This window comes from Mytilus galloprovincialis, chromosome 14 (genome assembly GCF_965363235.1).
Source record: "Mytilus galloprovincialis chromosome 14, xbMytGall1.hap1.1, whole genome shotgun sequence".
NCBI lineage: Eukaryota > Metazoa > Mollusca > Bivalvia > Mytilida > Mytilidae > Mytilus > Mytilus galloprovincialis.
In genome coordinates, this window is record NC_134851.1 from 58,856,551 (window position 1) to 58,877,742 (window position 21,192).

General features: G+C 33.8%; 1 protein-coding gene across 1 annotated transcript in view; it reads left to right on the forward strand.

Moving 5' to 3' along the window:
* Nucleotides 1-20,702, forward strand: part of LOC143058366 (uncharacterized) — a 45,637-nt gene extending 24,935 nt beyond the window's left edge. Inside the window, exons 3-7 of the mRNA XM_076231867.1 lie at nucleotides 5,464-5,632; nucleotides 6,778-6,959; nucleotides 9,456-9,483; nucleotides 12,100-12,159; nucleotides 16,387-20,702. Of these exons, the coding sequence (XP_076087982.1) occupies nucleotides 5,464-5,632; nucleotides 6,778-6,959; nucleotides 9,456-9,483; nucleotides 12,100-12,159; nucleotides 16,387-20,057 (4,110 nt within the window). The 3' untranslated portion in view covers nucleotides 20,058-20,702. The remainder of the gene's footprint in view (nucleotides 1-5,463; nucleotides 5,633-6,777; nucleotides 6,960-9,455; nucleotides 9,484-12,099; nucleotides 12,160-16,386) is intronic.
* Nucleotides 20,703-21,192: the final 490 nt, after the last annotated feature.

Here is a 21,192-nt window from a genome sequence, read left to right on the forward strand (position 1 = left end):
AATTTTGCTGTTTTGGGTTATTATCTTGAATATTTTTATAGATAGAGATAAACTGTAAACAGCAGTATTGTACAGCACTTTAAGACTCAAAAATAAGTCAAATGACCAAAATGGTCAGTTGACCCCTTTAGGAGTTATTGCCCTTTATAGTCAATTTTTAACCATTTTTCATAAATCTCCATGATCTTTTACAAAAATCTTCTCCTCTGAAACTACCAGTCTATGAAGTTATTGTCCTTTATAATCAATTTTTAACAATTTTCAAAAAATTTGTAAATTTTAACTAACATTTTCCACTGAAACTACACAGCAAGTTCATTATAGAAAGAGATAATTGTAAGCAGCAAGAATGTTCAGTAAAGTAAGATGTACAAACACATCACAATCACCTAAACAGAATTTAGTCATCAGAACTGTCTTCTTCCTTTGTTTAATTCACATATACCAAGGTGAGCGACACAGGCTCTTTAGAGCCTCTAGTTTAGGACTGCTGCAGACCTATCAACAGGTCTGCTCCAGACCAGACCTGTGGACAAGTCTGCTTTTTACCAGTGCTGAGGACAGGTCTGTCCCAGACCAGACCTGTGGACAAGTCTGCTTTTGACCATTCCTGAGGACAGGTCTGCCTCAGACCAGACCTGTGGACAGGACTGCTCCTGAACAGACTTGAGGACAGGTCTGCTTATGACCAGACCTGTGGACAAGTCTGCTATTGACCAGACCTGAGGACAGGTCTGCTTATGACAGTATATCGTTATGAGAGTTTTCATATCAGACTTGAACTTTAATTAAAATAAGTAAACAACATTCGCATTGTCAGCTTGAGGTATGAAAACTACTGAAAGTTTGTTACGTATCAATATTTTAAATAAAAGGACGACATGCTGGTTTCCTAAATTCATTCAAACAAAACTTTGTTCTTATAATATTGTTATATTGCTGTCCATTGTATTATACATTGAATCCTTACATAAAAAATATGGCTGATTTACTACGCGGGTATATAGATTTACAAATTAAAGTGCACATATGGTCAGTTTTGGTCAATGCGGTCAAATGATTTTGTTGTACAAGTCAGCTTGAGGTATGAAAACTACTGAAATTTTATGAGGTATCAATATTTTAAATAAAAGGAAGACATGCTGGCACCCTAAATTTATGCAAACAAAAATTTGTTCTTATTATATTGGAATATTGATGTCCATTGTCCATTGTATTAAACATTGAATCCTGACATAATAAATATGGCTGATTTACTATGCGGGTATATAGATTTACAATTTAAAGTTCACATATAGTCAGTTTTGGTCAATGCGGTCAAATGATTTTGTTATACAAGTCAGCTTGAGGTATGAAAACTACTGAAATTTTGTTACGTATCAATATTTTAAATAAAAGGACGACCTGCTGGTATCCTAAATCTATTCGAAAAAAAATTTGTTCTTATTATATTGTTATATTGCTGTCCATTGTATTATACATTGAATCCTGACATAAAAAATATGACTGATTTACTATGCGGGTATTTAGATTTACAAATTAAAGTGCACATATGGTCAGTTTAGGTCAATGCGGTCTATTAATTTTGTTGTACAAGTCAGCATGAGGTATCAAAACTACTGAAAATTTGTTACGTATCAGTATTTTTGGTAAAAAGAGGACATGCTGGCACCCTACATTTATGCAAACAAAAATTTGTTCTTATTATATTGCGATGTTGCTGTCCATTGTATTATACATTGAATCCTGACATAAAAAATATGGCTGATTTACTATGGGGGTATATAGATTTACAAATTAAAGTGCACAAATGGTCAGTTTTGGTCAATGCAGTCTAATAATTTTGCTGTACAAGTCAGCATGAGGTATCAAAATTACTGAAATTTTGTTACATATCATCATTTTGAGTAAAAGAGGACATGCTGGCACCCTAAATTTATGCGAACCAAAATTTGTTCTTATTATATTGGAATATTGCTGTCCATTGTATTATTCATTGAATCCTGACATAAAAAATATGACTTTTTACTATGGGGGTATTATATAGATTTACAAATTAAAGTGCACATATTGTCAGTTTTGGTCAATGCGGTCAAATAATTTTGATGTACAAGTCAGCATGAGGTATCAAAACTACTGAAATTTTGTTACGTATCAATATTTTAAATAAAAGGACGACATGCTGGCACCCTAAATTTATGCAAACAAAAATTTGTTCTTATTATATTGGAATATTGATGTCCATTGTCCATTGTATTAAACATTGAATCCTGACATAATAAATATGGCTGATTTACTATGCGGGTATATAGATTTACAATTTAAAGTTCACATATAGTCAGTTTTGGTCAATGCGGTCAAATGATTTTGTTGTACAAGTCTGCTTGAGGTATGAACACTACTGAAATTTTGTTACGTATCAATATTTTAAATAAAAGGACGACTTGCTGGTATCCTAAATCTATTCGAACAAAAATTTGTTCTTATTATATTGTTATATTGCTGTCCATTGTATTATACATTGAATCCTGACATAAAAAATATGACTGATTTACTATGCGGGTATTTAGATTTACAAATTAAAGTGCACATATGGTCAGTTTAGGTCAATGCAGTCTATTAATTTTGTTGTACAAGTCAGCATGAGGTATCAAAACTACTGAAAATTTGTTACGTATCAGTATTTTGGGTAAAAAGAGGACATGCTGGCACCCTAAATTTATGCAAACAAAAATTTGTTCTTATTATATTGCGATGTTGCTGTCCATTGTATTATACATTGAATCCTGACATAAAAAATATGGCTTTTTACTATGCGGGTATATAGATTTACAAATTAAAGTGCACATATTGTCAGTTTTAGTCAATGCGGTCAAATAATTTTGATGTACAAGTCAGCATGAGGTATCAAAACTACTGAAATTTTGTTACGTATCAGTATTTTGTGTAAAAAGAGGACATGCTGGCACCCTAAATTTATGCGAACAAAAATTTGTTCTTATTATATTGCAATATTGCTACCCATTGTATCATACATTGAATCCTGACATAAAAAATATGCCTGATTTACTATGCGGGTATATAGATTTACAAATTAATGTGCACATATGGTCAGTTTTGGTCAATGCGGTCAAATAATTTTGTTGTACAAGTCAGCATGAGGTATAAAAACTACTGAAATTTTGTTACGTATCAGTATTTTGTGTAAAAAGAGGACATGCTGGCACCCTAAATTTATGCGAACAAAAATTTGTTCTTTTTGTATTGCAATATTGTTGTCCATTGTATTATACATTGAATCCTGACATAAAAAATATGGATGATTTACTATGCAGGTATATAGATTTACAATTTAAAGTGCACATATGGTCAGTTTTGGTTGATGCGGTCAAATGATTTTGATGTACAAATCAGCATGAAGTATCAAAACTACTGAAATTTTGTTAGGTATCAATATTTTGAATAATAGGAGGACATGCTGGCACCCGAAATTTATGCAAACAAAAATGTGTGGTCATGTGTGTAAATGAATTAAACTATTGCAGATTGTGACTGCATAGTTCAAGGATGTATTACTAAAAATACGTGGGCCCCAGCTTGTCTGGCAAAAAAGCCGTCGGACGTCAGAGTAATCTAAGACTATACTAACAAGGACGTATACAACTAACATCAAATATACTTCTTTTCAAAGATATACATAATAAAGTGCAAATATGGTTGAATTTGATAGGTAATGGAATATATATATTTAGTGCCCTTTATCATTGTAACCAAGATCGTGTTTATAATTGATAGATAGTCAGATCACAGATAAATTTGTGGTACAAGCAAGTTTTATGCGTACTTAATTTTCAAATAATTCATTTTGTATTTAATACTGATATAACACGTATTAATTTTACTTTATTTTCGATGTTTACACTACGAAACAAAGATATTAAAAATATTTTTAAAAAATCGTATAGAGCGGTCCTGGTTACAAGTTAACTTAGTGTTGAGCAGACCAGTCAAAAGTTAACTTGGGAACAGGTCTGGTTTTGATCGGATTTGTCAAAGCAAAAGTTAACTTATGTTAACTTTGTTGCAGGACTGGTTTCGAAGTTAACTTATGTGAACTTGATGACAGGACTGGTTCCGAAGTTAACTTTTGACAGGACTGGTTCGAAGTTAACTTATATCAATAGCGGACCTGTTTCCAAGTTAACTTTTTGCCAGACATAAAAACAGTCCTAGGACCAAGTCCACTTTTCAAGTTAACTAGATTTTGGTCCTTAGCGACTCACTGGACTCAGGTCAGAGCAGTTCTTAGTTTGGTCACAGGATTTTGACCAGTCCAAATGACTGGTTATCAAGTTAACTTGCTGTACATGTTAGGACTGCACCCATCTGTACTTTTTAATGTTTACAAAAAAAAATTATAATCGCTCGCCTTCACTATTCAAGCCTCGCCTCAAAAATTTGCAAATTCAATATTTTTTTATTAAAATTTTCAAATTGCTCGCTCGCCCCATATTTTTGAGTCCAAAAATCAGTAGAACAAGAAATTAAATTGGTGTGGCCTAAACTTAATATGTAGAGACAAATACAGCTCTAACTGAAATTTTTCCTTAAATTACAAATATGAATATATACAAGTCATATATAACATTTCTACACCTCTGAACAGAATTGACATTCTCAACAAAATACCATGTTCTGTAATATGAATCTTGGATTTGTCAAAACAGCTAAACAATATATGGCAGTTTATGTTTTATTTTTGTAAACACATATGCACAGCTAGTATTTCACCACTATATTAATGTCCTAGCTGTCTTTTTGATTTACTCATGGAATGAAGGTGTAATACCACCAAATCATGGCACGTCACATCCGGTTCTATACGAAAGTAGGTCGAAAAAAATATTCCCTTGAATTTGACAATGGTAATTAATCCTACATTTTATTGCAGTAAAACATTTCTGTGTCATAAACATATGTCTTGGGTATTTGAAAACGATTACATGGTGACTAATTATATATATAACCTTGTAGACAGATAAAATAAGAGGAGCACCTGAGATCACCCCTAGTTTTTGGTGGGGTTCGTGTTGTTTATTCTTTAGTTTTCTATGTTGTGTCATGTGTACTATTTTTTTTCTGTTTGTCTTTTTCATTTTTAGCCATGGCGATGTCAGTTTGTTTTAGATTTACGAGTTTGACTGTCCCTTTGGTATCTTTCGTCCCTCTTTTAATTGGTTAACTTCCAATGATGGTTATTTTCTTTATGCAATGAAATGTTACATTGTATGTGCATTTTTTTCTATAGTACAGGATAAAACTTTACTCATGCCAACCATTTCTTTATTTGAAACAAAGATAAATTCTGCACATTTTTTTGAAAAGTGCAAATTTAACAAAGACTAATTGGGGAAAATCAATGGTGGTATTAAACCTGAAAGTAATATACATTTCTTTTTTTAGATACAATCAGACATACGGAACTCTTGGGCACATTGTGACTTTACAAAATGGACTGCTATAAAATATACAGATTCCTTCCAGTTGATGGGACTACTTATAACCAACCTCAAGCTGAGTAACAGGGAGGAAAACAGAATCTTAGGAGAGCTACACAGATGGGCAATGAATGGTAAAAGTATTGTTTAATATAAATTGCTTTGCTGCTGTCTCATTTATGTATACTGATTAACCTGTCTTATCCGACACCTGAGTATTCCAACAGCCTGCTTTAACCGACACATTTTATTTTCTGTCCAAAAAATATGCCCATCATTGCTGAAAAAAACTGCAGTCCAATGACTTATTTTTTCCCCTCATTTCATTGCATGGTCGTCCTCATGAACTGATTGTCCAATTTAATTCCCTGTGTTCCGAAAAAACAACAGACGTTGTCCTTTATATTGTAGAGCTATTCCCCTGTTCTCGAAAATGACCTCTTGAGTTTTTTGCAAATCTAATTAGATAAGTAAAACCCCCTCGCATGTTTTGTGCACCTGAACCAAGTTCTGGAAATGTTTATACTGTGTACAGACACGGTGGAAAGTATGCTTCACCTTCATATTTGATTCCTTTTTAGTCAATCAGAGATCACTGTTTTATGGGGTTTTTTTTATTTGTTTTTCTTCTGTTTTTTTTTCACTATATAAAAATCTAAAAATCCATGCCATTTTACTCTGTTGGAAAGTTATATCATTGTCAATCAAATAAATTTCAAGCATTAAATCTCTTAGTGGTGTATAATATAATTTTCAAATTTATTTTTGAGACGACACGACCCCTTCACATCTTACCTGTACTCAACTGTAGGCGTAGACAATAGTTGAAAAGGTCTATTACAAAGGTTCCTGGTTTGATCTCCATCCCAGGGGAAAAGTTTCAACTCTCCATTGGCACCATTTGTGAGTATGGTCTTGAGGAAACGATGATAGTCTGTTTGAAAAATACAACAAATGACTGACCCGTGTTAAGAGAGAGCCATATCTCTTGCACATAAAAGACACACTTGTAGATTTGGAAATGTGGCTTCAAAGCAACACACACAAGCAACAATGAGCAAAGTGGAAAAGAATTAATATAAGTTGCAATAACTTGTTACCCAATCCACTATAAATAAATATGTTTAAACTACAACACAAATTATGCAACATGATCCAAATTGAAGACAACATAAAATATATTCCTCTTATAAGAAACACAGAAAACAGAAAATATGTTTCTGATACATTGATCAGCAATCCATACATGATTATGCAAACAAATGGTCTTGTTTTACAGGTCAACATTGTGGAACAACACTTGGTTTAGACATAGTGGGGGACATTCGTCAACAGACACACATTCTTAGTGAATATGTACAGACTTTATGTACAGAAACAGACAGTCAGTTTATCAAAGTGCAAAAAGAATTATCAAGAATAGAAAACGATTTACAGGAAAGGATAAAGAATTTAGAAAGTGTATGTAAAACAAATATATATCCAACTATTGTACCTAAGTTACAATTTAGAAAGATGATATTTGCCGGATTTGTTATCTCTTAAGCAAAACGACAGGTACCACATGTGGAGCAGGAACTGCTTACCCTTCTGAAGCACCTGATATTACCCCTAGGTTTTGGTGGGGTTCCTGTTGTTTATTCTATAGATTTTTATGTTGTGTCATGTGTACTATTGTTTGTCTTTTTCATTTTTATACGCCCGTCTTTTAGACAGGACGTATTATGGTATACCTTTGTCCGTCTGTCCCTCCGTCCGTCCGTCTGTCCATCGTCCACACTTCGGACAATAACGCAAAAACACTTTCACCAATTTCCATGAAACTTAAGTGAATTGTTTATATCTATTGATGTAAGCTCCCTTTCAATTTTATAAATTTCAGATTTTAAGTTACGGATTTATGGGGCTTTATTCAAACAAAAAGGGGGATTTTTAACACTTCAGACAATAACTCAAAAAGGCTTTCACCAATGTCCTTGAAACTTTGGTGAATTGTTTATATCTATTGATGTAAGCTCCCTTTCAATTTTTATAAATTTCAGATTTAACATTTCCGTGTAATGAATTTTTATGCTTAAAAAAGGGGGGATTTTCCAATTTTGGGACAATAACTTATATGCCAGTCTTTTAGAGCAACGGGCGTATAATGCGCTAAAGCGCAGCCCTTTATTTACCATGTCGTTGTCAGTTTATTTTCGATTTATGAGTTTGACTGTCCCTCTGGTATCTTTCTTTCCTCTTCTATGAACAGCACATGACTAGTAATTATCAGAATTAAATGCATCATTTTTGTCGAGCCTGCAACTTTTGTTGCAGAAAGCTCGACATAGGGATAGTGATCCGGCTACGGCGGCGGCGGCGGTGTTAGCTAACTTCTTAAAAGCTTTATATTTTAGAGGGTGGAAGACCTGGATGCTTCATACTTTGTATATAGATGTCCCATGTTACCAAGTTTCCGTCAGTCACATGTCCAATGTCCTTGACCTCATTTTCATGGTTCAGTGACCACTTGAAAAAAAAGTTCAGATTTTTTGTAATGTTGAATTCTCTCTTATTATAAGTAATAGGATAACTATATTTGATATGTGCGTACCTTGCAAGGTCCTCATGTCTGTCAGACAGTTTTCACTTGACCTCGACCTCATTTCATGGATCAGTGAACAAGGTTAAGTTTTGGTGGTCAAGTCCGTATCTCAGATACTATAAGCAATAGGGCTTGTATATTCGGTGTATGGAAGGACTGTAAGGTGTACATGTCCAACTGGCAGGTGTCATCTGACCTTGACCTCATTTTCATGGTTCAGTGGTTATAGTTAAATTTTTGTGTTTTGGTCTGTTTTTTTCATACTATATGCAATAGGTCTACTATATTTGTTGTATGGAATGATTGTAAGGTGTACATGTCTAGCGGGCAGATGTCATGTGACCTTAACCTCATTTTCATGGTTCAGTGGTCAAAGTTAAGTTTTTGAGTTTTGGTCTATTTATCTAATACTATATGCCATAGGTTAACTATATTTGGTGTATGGAAATATTTTATGATCTTTATGTCAGTAGCCCAGGTTTCTTTTGACCATGACCTCATTTTCACGGTTCATTGCACAGTGTTAATTTTTTGTGTTTTGGTCAATTTTTCTTAAACTATAAGTAATAGGTCAACTATATATGTTGCATAGAAACATTGTTAGCTGTACATGTCTGCCTGGCATGGTTCATCTGACCTTGACCTCATTTTCATGGTTCATTGGTCTTTGTTTAGTTATTTTGGTTAATGTTAAGTAAATGAGACAGTTGTAATAAAGCTTTATACTTAGGACTATCAACATAATATCAATGATAAGTATAGAAGGCGAGACATTTCAGCGTGTGCACTCTTGTGTAATTTTATTTGGTGTAAAAGTGCTTAATTCTAGGAATGTGCACAGGATCAACTCTTTTACAACCCTATAAAATTACTTAAAGAAACATTCAATTCTTATAATTTCACTTTTATGCTAGGGTCTTGAAAAATCGATTTCCATCATTTATTTCTTTAACCTGTGCACTTTATTGTGATGGCACATGTCATCATGAGTTTATACTTCATTGGAATATGAAGGTTAATTTTAGTATGATGCACAAGCATTGTTACCCAGTCAAAATAACAGGTTCTTATGAAACAAACATATAAAAAAGAAGACATAAACATTTTCAATTCAACACACAGATTCTTATTGATGACATGTGAACTAGATACAAGGGCTTTCTGACATATTGTATCTAAACATACAGTTTATTTTGTCATGTTGTTGTCTTTCATGTAAGATTTATTATTTATTTTCATTGCCATCCATTTTCACAAACACCAAACTTTACATCAACACTAATTCACTTAGGTGCTTCTTTACTATACAGTTACATTTGAGATGTGTATAATTTTGAATTAAATGTCCTTAAAGGTACACAATTATTTTTCAGAAATCTATGGAGCATGATGAAACATTAAGTGAGTATATTTATTGTTTCAGTCATATACCTTTTATAGAAACAACAAGGGTATGGAGTATTCATCTATGACACATAGTCAGTACAGGCACAGCCAAAAAAAAAACACACAGACAAATAGCAAAGGAATATAGTTCTTAAATTGCTGTTCTTTATCTATACATTTTATGTTATGATGGTATGAAACTAAACCCCTCACTGGAAGGATTGTTCCTGATATTCATATGATGAAGACATAATCCTTCAATCAGTTTAATTGAAGTCTGGAGCTGGCATGTCAGTTAACTGCTAGTAATCTGATGCTATTTATGTATTATTGTCATTTTTGTCGAGCCTGCAACTTTTGTTGCAGAAAGCTCGACATAGGGATAGTGATCCGGCGGCAGCGGCGGCGGTGTTAGCTAGCTTCTTAAAAGCTTTATATTTTAGAAGGTAGAAGACCTGGATGCTTCATACTTTGTATATAGATGCCTCATGTTACGAAGTTTCCGTCAGTCACATGTCAAATGTCCTTGACCTCATTTTCATGGTTCAGTGAACACTTGAAAAAAAAGTTCAGATTTTTTGTAGTGTTGAATTTTCTCTTATTATAAGTAATAGGATAATTATATTTGGTATGTGTGTACCTTGCAAGGTCCTCATGCCTGTCAGACAGTTTTCACTTGACCTCGACCTCATTTCATGGATCAGTGAACAAGGTTAAGTTTTGGTGATCAAGTCCATATCTCAGATGCTATAAGCAATAGGGCTAGTATATTTGGTGTATGGAAGGACTGTCTGGTGTACATGTCCAACTGGCAGGTGTCATCTGACCTTGACCTCATTTTCATGGTTCAGTGGTTATAGTTAAGTTTTTGTGTTTTGGTCTGTTTTTCTCATACTTTATGCAATATGTTTACTATATTTGTTGTGTGGAATGATTGTAAGGTGTACATGTCTAGCGGGTATATGTCATCTGACCTTGACCTCATTTTCATGGTTGAGTGGTCAAAGTTAAGTTTTTGAGTTTTAGTCTTTTTATCTAATACTATATGCCATAGGTCAACTATATTTGGTGTACAGAAATATTTTATGATCTATATGTCAGTCGCACAGGTTAACCTCGACCTCATTTTCACGGTTCATTGCTCGGTGTTAAGTTTTTGTGTTTTGGTCTGTTTTTCTTAAACTATAAGTAAAACGTGAACTTTATTTGTTTTTTGGAAGCATTGCTAGCTGTACATGTCTGCCTGGCATGGTTCATCTGACCTTGACCTCATTTTTATGGTCCATTGGTCTTTGTTTAGTTATCTTGGTTAATGTTAAGTTTATGTGACAGTTTTTAATAAAGCTTTATACTTAGGACTTTCAACATAATATCAATGATTAGTAAAGAAGGCGAGACATTTCAGCTTGTGCACTCTTGTGTTTATTTTCTTTGGTTACATCTTCTGACATCAGACGCGAACTTCTCTTGAACTGAATTTTTAAATGTGCGTATTGTTATGTGTTAACTTTTCTACATTGGCTAGAGGTACAGGGGAAGGGTTGAGATCTCATAAACATGTTTAACCCCGCCGCATTTTTGCGCCTGTCCCAAGTCAGGAGCCTCTGTCCTATGTTAGTCTTTTATTATTTTAATTTTAGCTTCTTGTGTACAATTTGGAAATTTGTATGGCATTCATTATCACTAAACTAGTATATATTTGTTTAGGCCCCAGCTGAAAGACGCCTCCTGGTGTGGGAATTTCTAACTACATTGAAGACCTGTTGATGACCTTCTGATGGTTTTTTTTTCTATGGTCCAGTTGTTGTCTCTTTGACACATTCCCCATTGTCCGCTTGTTGTCTCTTTGACACATTCCCCATTTCCATCCTCAATTTTATTTTAACAATAGAAATATTCATGCTATGGTCTAAAAGAATTCACAAGCATCATAACTGTTGAAATCAACTAATTTGATTAAATTAATGACCAGGAATATATTTTTACTGTTGGCATACTAAGTGTGAATCAATGTATTAACAATTCCCCCAGGAATATATTTTTACTGTTGGCATACTAAGTGTGAATCAATGTATTAACAATTCCCCAAAACAATAAGAAAAAAATAATCAAAATTTGGATAGCAGAAGGATAACCGTTGAATTTGTTACCTTGCTTATAAGGTTAGGAGATGCCAAGTGTTAGTTTAACTTAACGGGAAACCAATTGGTTTATATTTTGTTTTTGTATATCAATAATAAGGAGATGAGGTATGATTGCAGCCAACAACTATCTAAATCAATCAAAATTTTGCTAATTTAAGCAACTTTAGTCTCTGTATGGCATTCCACATCAGAAAATCCACACTCTATAGTCTGCTATAAAAGATTGGAAGACAAATTCAACCAAAAACTAACGACCTCATCTTTGACAAAACATTTTAAACAATAGATATAAAACATAACAAACAAAGACAAAACGAAAACACTGAAGAACAGGGAGAGCAATATAGTACATTGAAAGAACTTCTTATCTATACAACAAAGAAAATCTTATTTAAAACTGGTGCTTAATTAGGACTGAAGACAGAAAAGATGGAATAAACATAAAACATGTAATTATTGCAACTTGAATAACTGAAATAATTTTCAGATACCTTGAAAGAAGAAATAAAAAAGCAAGTTGAAGATCATATTCCACCACATATTCGAGGTATGCATAATTGTAACTTTATACTTAGTTATAGATTATCGGTGATCATCTCAACGAGATTAATTTTCTCGCTTGAGCCGGGACCGGCGAAAGCGAGAAAGGCAATTGAGTTGAGATGAACAATGATAATCTTTTTATCGCTATTTTACCTATGACGACGTTGTCAATTTCATGTCAATTTCGTTAGCAACGCCACGTGCATGCTTAGTTTCTAGCAATAATTTTCCATCTCAAGCGAGTAGAATGATATAAAAATTATCACAAAAAAAGATAAAAGAAAAAATGCACAAAATAGCGATAATCTCAATTATCAATTATTGCGCCAGCACACCAGTTGTTATATATTTATGTATTTATAACAGATAGACAGTGCACTACATTTATATAAACTGGTACATAGTTGATGGGGTAAAAAAATATTGAAAACAACATGTTTAATAATTTGATGCATCATTAGCTCCTTCCTGGATTTACCTTTGTCAAAGTCAAATATTTGAAAGCCAAAGATGTATTACATGTAAAAGGACTGAAAGAGTTGAAGAAAACAGTAGCCTTATCTGGCCCGAGACCACAATTAATTCGTAGTGCATTTCTTTTAGAACATAAATGAAAATTAAAAAAATCCCACCTGCGCTTTCTCAATGAAATTTTTACAGTGTGTTGTACTACGTTTGGGACAAATTATATCAAAATTATTGAAAACTTCATCGGCTCTAACTCAAAATATGGACAATTTTGTGTTTAGGGTGTCTTGAAATCTTTTGACAGCTTCCGAAGTGCTAATTTTTAACCTTTTCAGCTGGACCAAATCACTACTAACTTTCCTGAAAAATTTTGGACCCAAAATTTTTTACAGTGTTATTTCACCCCCCCTACTTACAATTTCATGCAACTTATATATTATTGATGAAGGTTTTGTGCTGTATCCAGTTTCAATTTTCAGAAGGAACCTACCAGATATGCAATAATATACAATTTCATATTTAGAAAAAAAATACATAATCCAGCTTATTTTCTTTAGAAATATTAAGATTAAGATTATCAGCTTTTTAGCTCACCTTTTTTCATCACTCAGTGTCCCTCGTCCGTCGTCCATCGTCCTCGTTAACATTTAACATTTTGAATTTTTCTAGAGAACCACTGAATAGAATGAAACCAAACATGGCATCAATGTTCCTTATGACTCATATGGAACATTGATGCCATGTTTGGTTTCATATGAGGTGCTGACCAAGTGTTATCACTTTGTAGCCGATCCATCATCCAAGATGGCCGCCAGCGGGGGACTTAGTTTAACATAGGACCCTATGGGAAATGCATACACAAGACTTCTGTTAGAGAACTGCTGAATGGAATGAAACCAAACATGACATGAATGGTCCTCATGGGGTACCAACCAAGTGTTATTACTTTGTAGCCGATCCATTATCCAAGCTGGCCGGCAGCTGGGGACTTAGTTTAACATAGGACCCTATGGTAAATGCATACAAAAGTCTTTGTTTAGAGAACCACTAAATGGAATGAAACCCAACAAAGCATGAATGTTCCTTATGAGGTGCTGACCAAGTTTTGTAATTTTGTAGCCAAATTTTATCTTTTTTTATATGATTTCAAATCCAAGGTAGAGTCAGGTGAGTGATACAGGCTCTTGAGAGCCTCTAGTTTAGCTCACCTGGCCCAAAGTGGTTATTATCTTGAATACTATTATAGATAGAGATAAACTGCAACCAGCAATAATACTCAGCAAAGAAAGATCTTCAAATAAATCAACATGACCAAAATGGCCCTTTAAAGAGTTATTGCCCTTTTTAGTCAAGTTTTAACAATTTTCATTAATTTGGTAAATTGCTGAAATTTTTACAAAATAATTACTAATGGGCAAAGTTCATTATAGTTCATGTTCTGTGATCAGTAGTTCCAACTATATTTGGTGTATGTTTGTATGGTTTACATGTCTGTCTAGCTAATGTCATCTGACCTTGACCTCATTTGTATGGTTCTTTTTAATCCGATAATTATATGAATTTTGTCCGAAGAAACCCAGAAATTTTTGAGGTGTAAGGAGTATTCATGTTCCTTTAACAGGATGTTTTGGGTTTTATATTAGTGCAAATTGCTCCTGAACTGTTTGTTTTTTTTCAGCAGAAATAAGTTATCACATTGGCACACAAGGACAGGATAGCGTGTGTCCATGAACCATGAAGATGTTGACATTCCAACATTCTGAAAACATTATCTTATCTTATCTTATCTACTATATATAAGTACACACTTGTATGTCATTTCAAAATATTTTATGATTTAAATAATGAATTTTAGGTTTTGTTTTCTGTCGGCAATAATTTTAGGTGTTGCTTGTTATTCTGTGGTTTACATGTTGAATTGGACTATTACATGTTTTTTTATTTATTTATGTATTTTTGTGTCCTGAAGGTTCTTGTATTTATTTGTACTTTATTCCTGTCACATTATGGTGTCATTTTATCGGCATTTTTAACATTGCTACATAAGCAATATGTTTGGAAACGCATGAGAATTTGGTTCAACCCACCATTTTTGTCGAGCCTGCAACTTTTGTTGCAGAAAGCTCGACATAGGGATAGTGATCCGGCGGCGGCGGCTACGGCGGCGGCGGTGTTAGCTAACTTCTTAAAAGCTTTATATTTTAGAAGGTGGAAGACCTGGATGCTTCATACTTTGTATATAGATGCCTCATGTTACGAAGTTTCCGTCAGTCACATGTCCAATGTCCTTGACCTCATTTTCATGGTTCAGTGACCACTTGAAAAAAAAGTTCAAATTTTTTGTAATGTTGAATTCTCTCTTATTATAAGTAATAGGATAACTATATTTGATATGTGCGTACCTTGCAAGGTCCTCATGTCTGTCAGACAGTTTTCACTTGACCTCGACCTCATTTCATGGATCAGTGAACAAGGTTAAGTTTTGGTGGTCAAGTCCATATCTCAGATACTATAAGCAATAGGGCTAGTATATTCGGTGTATGGAAGGACTGTAAGGTGTACATGTCCAACTGGCAGGTGTCATCTGACCTTGACCTCATTTTCATGGTTCAGTGGTTATAGTTAAATTTTTGTGTTTTGGTCTGTTTTTTTCATACTATATGCAATAGGTCTATTATATTTGTTATATGGAATGATTGTAAGGTGTACATGTCTAGTGGGCAGATGTCATGTGACCTTGACCTCATTTTCATGGTTCAGTGGTTATAGTTAAATTTTTGTGTTTTGGTCTTTTTTTTTCATACTATATGCAATAGGTCTACTATATTTGTTGTATGGAATGATTGTAAGGTGTACATGTCTAGCGGGCAGATGTCATGTGACCTTGACCTCATTTTCATGGTTCAGTGGTCAAAGTTAAGTTTTTGAGTTTTGGTCTTTTTATCTAATACTATATGCCATAGGTCAACTATATTTGGTGTATGGAAATATTTTATGATCTTTATGTCAGTCGCGCAGGTTTTATTTGACCTCGACCTCATTTTCACGGTTCATTGCTCAGTGTTAAGTTTTTGTGTTTTGGTCTATTTTTCTTAAACTATAAGTAATAGGTCAACTATATATGTTGTATAGAAGCATTGTTAGCTGTACATGTCTGCCTGGCATGGTTCATCTGACCTTGACCTCATTTTCATGGTTCATTTGTCTTTGTTTAGTTATCTTGGTTAATGTTAGGTTTATGTGACAGTTTTTAATAAAGCTTTATACTTAGGACTATCAACATAATATCAATGATTAGTAAAGAAGGCGAGACATTTCAGCGTGTGCACTCTTGTTCTTAAAATGTCCTGTTCCAAATCAGGAATATGCAATTGTTCTTGCACAGTCAGTTTGTATACGACCTCATACTTTTTTCTGTCGTATAATGCTATAATGTTGCTGTTGTTGTTGCTAGCCACTGCGGCATCGTCCCAAGACATTTGGTTTCCAGACAATCACTTTAGTTAAACATCTTAAGGTAAATGGATCTCATTGAAATTTTACCAGAAGGTTCAATACCACAAGAGAATAGATTATATTGATCTGATCTGATACTTACCAGGTTGGTTTTAGTAACAGGTAATCAGGGACGATCATTTAAGATTTGGACTGAGACAGGGGCATGGAGATTTGTAAATGAATATCTAGGCCTATATTTTCAGTTCATGGTCAAAATTAAATTTACAAATCATACATCAGCTTTTACAATTTCTTTTCTTTGCAGCTCACCATGGACAAGAAATAAGAGAATGGGAGCAAGACCAATATACCTTTTTTGAAACCAGAGCAATGCGTCACATACTGGAGTCTCTATCCTCCCATAACTGTATTGTTGTGACAGGAAGCTCGGGCTGTGGTAAATCTTCAAACATACATCAAGCTGCCTTACACTTACGTGACAGTTTGGAATATGAGATAATACCAGTGTTAACAGGACCAACAGACATTATGAATTATTATAATGAAAATAAAAAACAAGTATTTATTGTAGATGACATCTGTGGAAAGGAAACAATCAACATGCAGACATTACAGACGTGGAGAGATTATTCAGAAAAAATGGAGAAAATATTTAAAGTTGCAGAAAAAGATGTTGCAAGTAAAAATGATAAAACGGTTTTAAAGGTATCAAGTCCAAAATTACTGATTTCTTGTAGACTGCATATATATAAAGAAGCACAGTTTCAATGTATTTCATTATTCACAAAAAAAGAATGCAATTTATTAGTACCCGAGTTGTGTCTACTGGAAGTTGAAAGAATGCATATGCTGCACAAGTATCTTCCGGATGACATCATTGACAATATAAAACAAGTCACAGAGAACGTTGATTACTTTCCCTTGCTTTGTAAATTGTCAAAAAACAAAACATCTGAGGAAGTGAAGAAACTGTTTACAGCTCCTTTAATCAGTATTAAACAGAGCATAAACAACATTATTAATGAAAACAAACAACAATTTTGTGCTCTTGTTCTGTGTATTGTTTTTGATGATGGATTCGATACAGATGGGCTGAAATTAGGATCAGTTTCAGAAAGGAAGAACATAGAAACGGACAAACATGAGAACATTGTTAAAGAATTTGACATAAACTTAAGCAAACAGAAACATAGAAATTCTTTAAAAGCTGACTTTTCAACATTAAATGGCACATACTTAAAACTGAGAGGAACAGAGTATAGAATGATACATGACAAAATATATAAAATGGCAGCTGTAATCTGTGGACAACACCTTACAGAATGTTTTATCAAATATGCTCCAGCTGTATTTATACGGGATAATTTTATCTTTGAATCTGTAACGGAAGTCCATGAAAATGATAATTTAATTGTATTATCGAAAGATGAAGAAGAATATTATTTTGAACGACTGTTATGTGACTTAACAAAGCATGTCCTTATAAGTACATTCAATAATTACCAGTTAATTTATCAGACATTTAGAGATAAGTTAATAAGCTTTTTAAGAATGAATGAGGATGCAAAAATAGTACTAGAGAAGCTTGATACACAAGGTTGCAAAACAATCAAAGATGGTAATCTAGAATATCTGTTTAAAAGAAACTATTATACAACTCCTTTAATAGAATCAGCAACTACGGGATACTTTGATATAGTTGAATTTCTGATTGTTAATGTTAAATGTGATGTGAATAAAACAGACGAAAGAGGCAATGCCCCTATACATAAGGCATCTAAAAGAGGACATACAGCTGTAGCTAAACTATTATTAGAGAACAATGCTGATGTCAATCAGTGTAACATTGATAAACAGTCTCCATTGTATGTAGCCTGTAAAGGAGGATATAAAGATACAGTAGAACTGTTACTTCAGAACAATGCGGATGTCAATCAGTGTGAGGTGTGTGGAGAGTCTCCATTGTATGTGCCTTATGAAGGAGGACATAAAGATACAGTAGAACTGTTACTACAGAGCAATGCTGATGTGAATCAGTATAATCAGTTTGGACAGTCTCCATTGTATGTGGCTTGTGAAGGAGGACATAAAGATACAGTAGAACTGTTACTACAGAACAATGCTGATGTGAATCAGTATAATCAGTTTGGAAGGTCTCCATTGTATGCAGCCTGTGAAGGAGGATATAAACATACAGTAGAACTGTTACTTCAGAACAATGCTGATGTCAATCATTATGATATTAATGAACAGTCTCCATTGTACGTGGCCTGTGCAAGAGGACATAAAGATACAGTAGAACTGTTACTTCAGAACAAGGCTGATGTCAATCAGTGTACCCTTTTTGGACAGTCTCCGTTGTATGTGGCCTGTAAAGGAGGACATAAAGATACAGTAGAACTGTTACTTCAGAACAAGGCTGATGTCTCTAAGTGTGATATGTTTGGAGAGTCTCCATTGTATGTGGCCTGTGAAGGAGGATATAAACATACAGTAGAACTGTTAATTCAGAAAAATGCTGATGTCAATCAGTGTACATTAATTGGACAGTCTCCATTGTATGTTGCCTGTGTAGGAGGACATAAAGATACAGTGAAACTGTTACTTCAGAACAATGCTGGTGTCGATCAGTGTAATCAGTTTGGACAGTCTCCATTGTATGCGGCCTGTAAAGGAGGACATAAAGATACAGTAGAACTGTTACTACAGAACAATGCTGATGTCAATCAGTGTACCCTTATTGGAGAGTCTCCGTTGTATGTGGCCTGTAAAGGAGGATATAAAGATACAGTAGAACTGTTAATTCAGAAAAATGCTGATGTCAATCAGTGTACATTAATTGGACAGTCTCCATTGTATGGGGCCTGTAAAGGAGGATATAAAGATACTGTAGAACTGTTAATTCAGAACAATGCTGATGTCAATCATTGTGGAAAGGATGGAATATCTCCATTGTATGTAGCCTGTGCAGGAGGACATAAAGATATAGTAGAACTGCTACTTCAGAACAAAGCTTATGTAAATCCGTGTGGACAGTCTCCATTGAATGTGGCCTGTCAAGAAGGATATAAAGATATAGTAGAACTGTTACTTCAGAACAATGCTGATGTCAATCAGTGTGACAGCTATAGAAAAAATCCTTTGTATGCGGCCTGTAAAGAAGGACATAAAGATACAGTAGAACTGTTACTTCAGAAGAATGCTGATGTAAATCAGTGTGCCATTAATGGAAAGTCTCCATTGTATGTGGCCTGTAAGGGAGGACATACAGATATAGTAGAACTGTTACTACAAAACAATGCTGATGTCAATCAGCGTGATAGGTATGGACAGTCTCCATTGTATGTGGCCTGTAAAAGAGGACATACAGATACAGTAGAACTGTTACTGCAGAACAATGCTGATGTCAATCAGTGTAATTGGTATGGACAGTCTCCATTGTATATAGCTTGCAAAGGAGGACATACATATATTATAGAACTGCTACTGCAGAATAAGGCTGATGTCTCACAGTGTAATAAGGATGAAGAGTCTCCATTGTATGTGGCCTGTAAAGGAGGACATACAGATACAGTAGAACTGTTAGTGCAGAACAATGCTGATGTCAATCAGTGTGAGGGGTATGGAGAGTCTCCATTGTATACGGCCTGTAAAGGAGGACATACAGATACAGTAGAACTGCTACTGCAGAATAAGGCTGATGTCTCGCAGTGTAATACAAAGGGAGAATCTCCTTTACATGCGGTTTTTTCATTTGATTTCATTTCGGATTCATTTTTAAATAAATATTTTATAGCACAATTTTCGAAGAGAATCATTGAAACTGTAAAACCATTACTTGCATGGAAAGCAGATGTCACATTGCGTAATAAGAATGGTCAGACACCACTTGATATTGTCCATGCATCACAATGTGAGGAACTTGTAAATATTTTTGAGGAACATCTTCAACTAAAAGAATCACAATTAAAGTAAACATTTCATGAATTTGAGTTTATATTTTACAACGAAAACATATAGTAACATTATAATAATGGTATCACTAGAAAGGAAGTCAATGTATGTATACATAATCAAGGTTTTACTTAAACCTAACATTATTTTTAATTAGTTATTCAGGTAATTAAAAGGAATAAACAACCAAAATAACTAACACGATTTATCTGAGATTACAATATGTATAATAAATGCCTTGACAATATTTAATAATTTCTACATTCTCTTATGACATTGATTTTTTTGAATTTTGCAAATTATAAAATAACATGACTCAAATAATTAAGTGATATATAAAAGAGCATTATTATTTCAACACAACTTGTAAAGTTTATTTTTAACTTTGAACTTTATTTTATTTGATCACTACATACTTTCAATAAGAGGAATACAATATTATGATCTTTACACAAACAATACACAACAATAGTATGCATAATAAAGGAAAATGTATTCGTTATTATATAATCAATTCACAAAGAAGTTAACACAGGCCATTATATTATTGCATGGTGTGTATTTAATTGGTCAATATATGTATAGAGTTTATGTTTATTTTTTTAGTGTATTTATTTGATTTATATATGCACAAAAAATATCATATCATGTTAGTTTATGTATGGAGTGTGTAAATTGTCCGTGTATGTATGAAGTGTTTGAAATTTGTCAGTACATGATTTGAGTGCGTGTAATGAGGCAATGCATGTAAGGAGTGCATATTTTTAGTCTGCATGTTATTGGACAGTTTAGGTAATTGAACAGTATATGTATAGGTCTATGAACTTGGTATGTGTGTGTATGTAGTGTATGTAATTGTTCAGTATATCTATGAAATACAATAATAGTTGGTTTATCATAAAGTTTATTTCATTGGTCATTACATGTCTGTTATGTATATTTTCATGGAGTGTATTTAAATAGTCATTATATCCATCGTATGTATCTCAATGGAAGGTATGTGATTATTTGGTTAATTTATGTGTTAATGTCATCGGTCAATGTGTACATGGTATATGCAATAGAAAACTTTTGAGTTCGATCGATTTCCGTGAGAAACAATTGTTTAAATGAACATCATTTGTGCATTTAGGGGCATCGTTACTTCTGTTCCCAT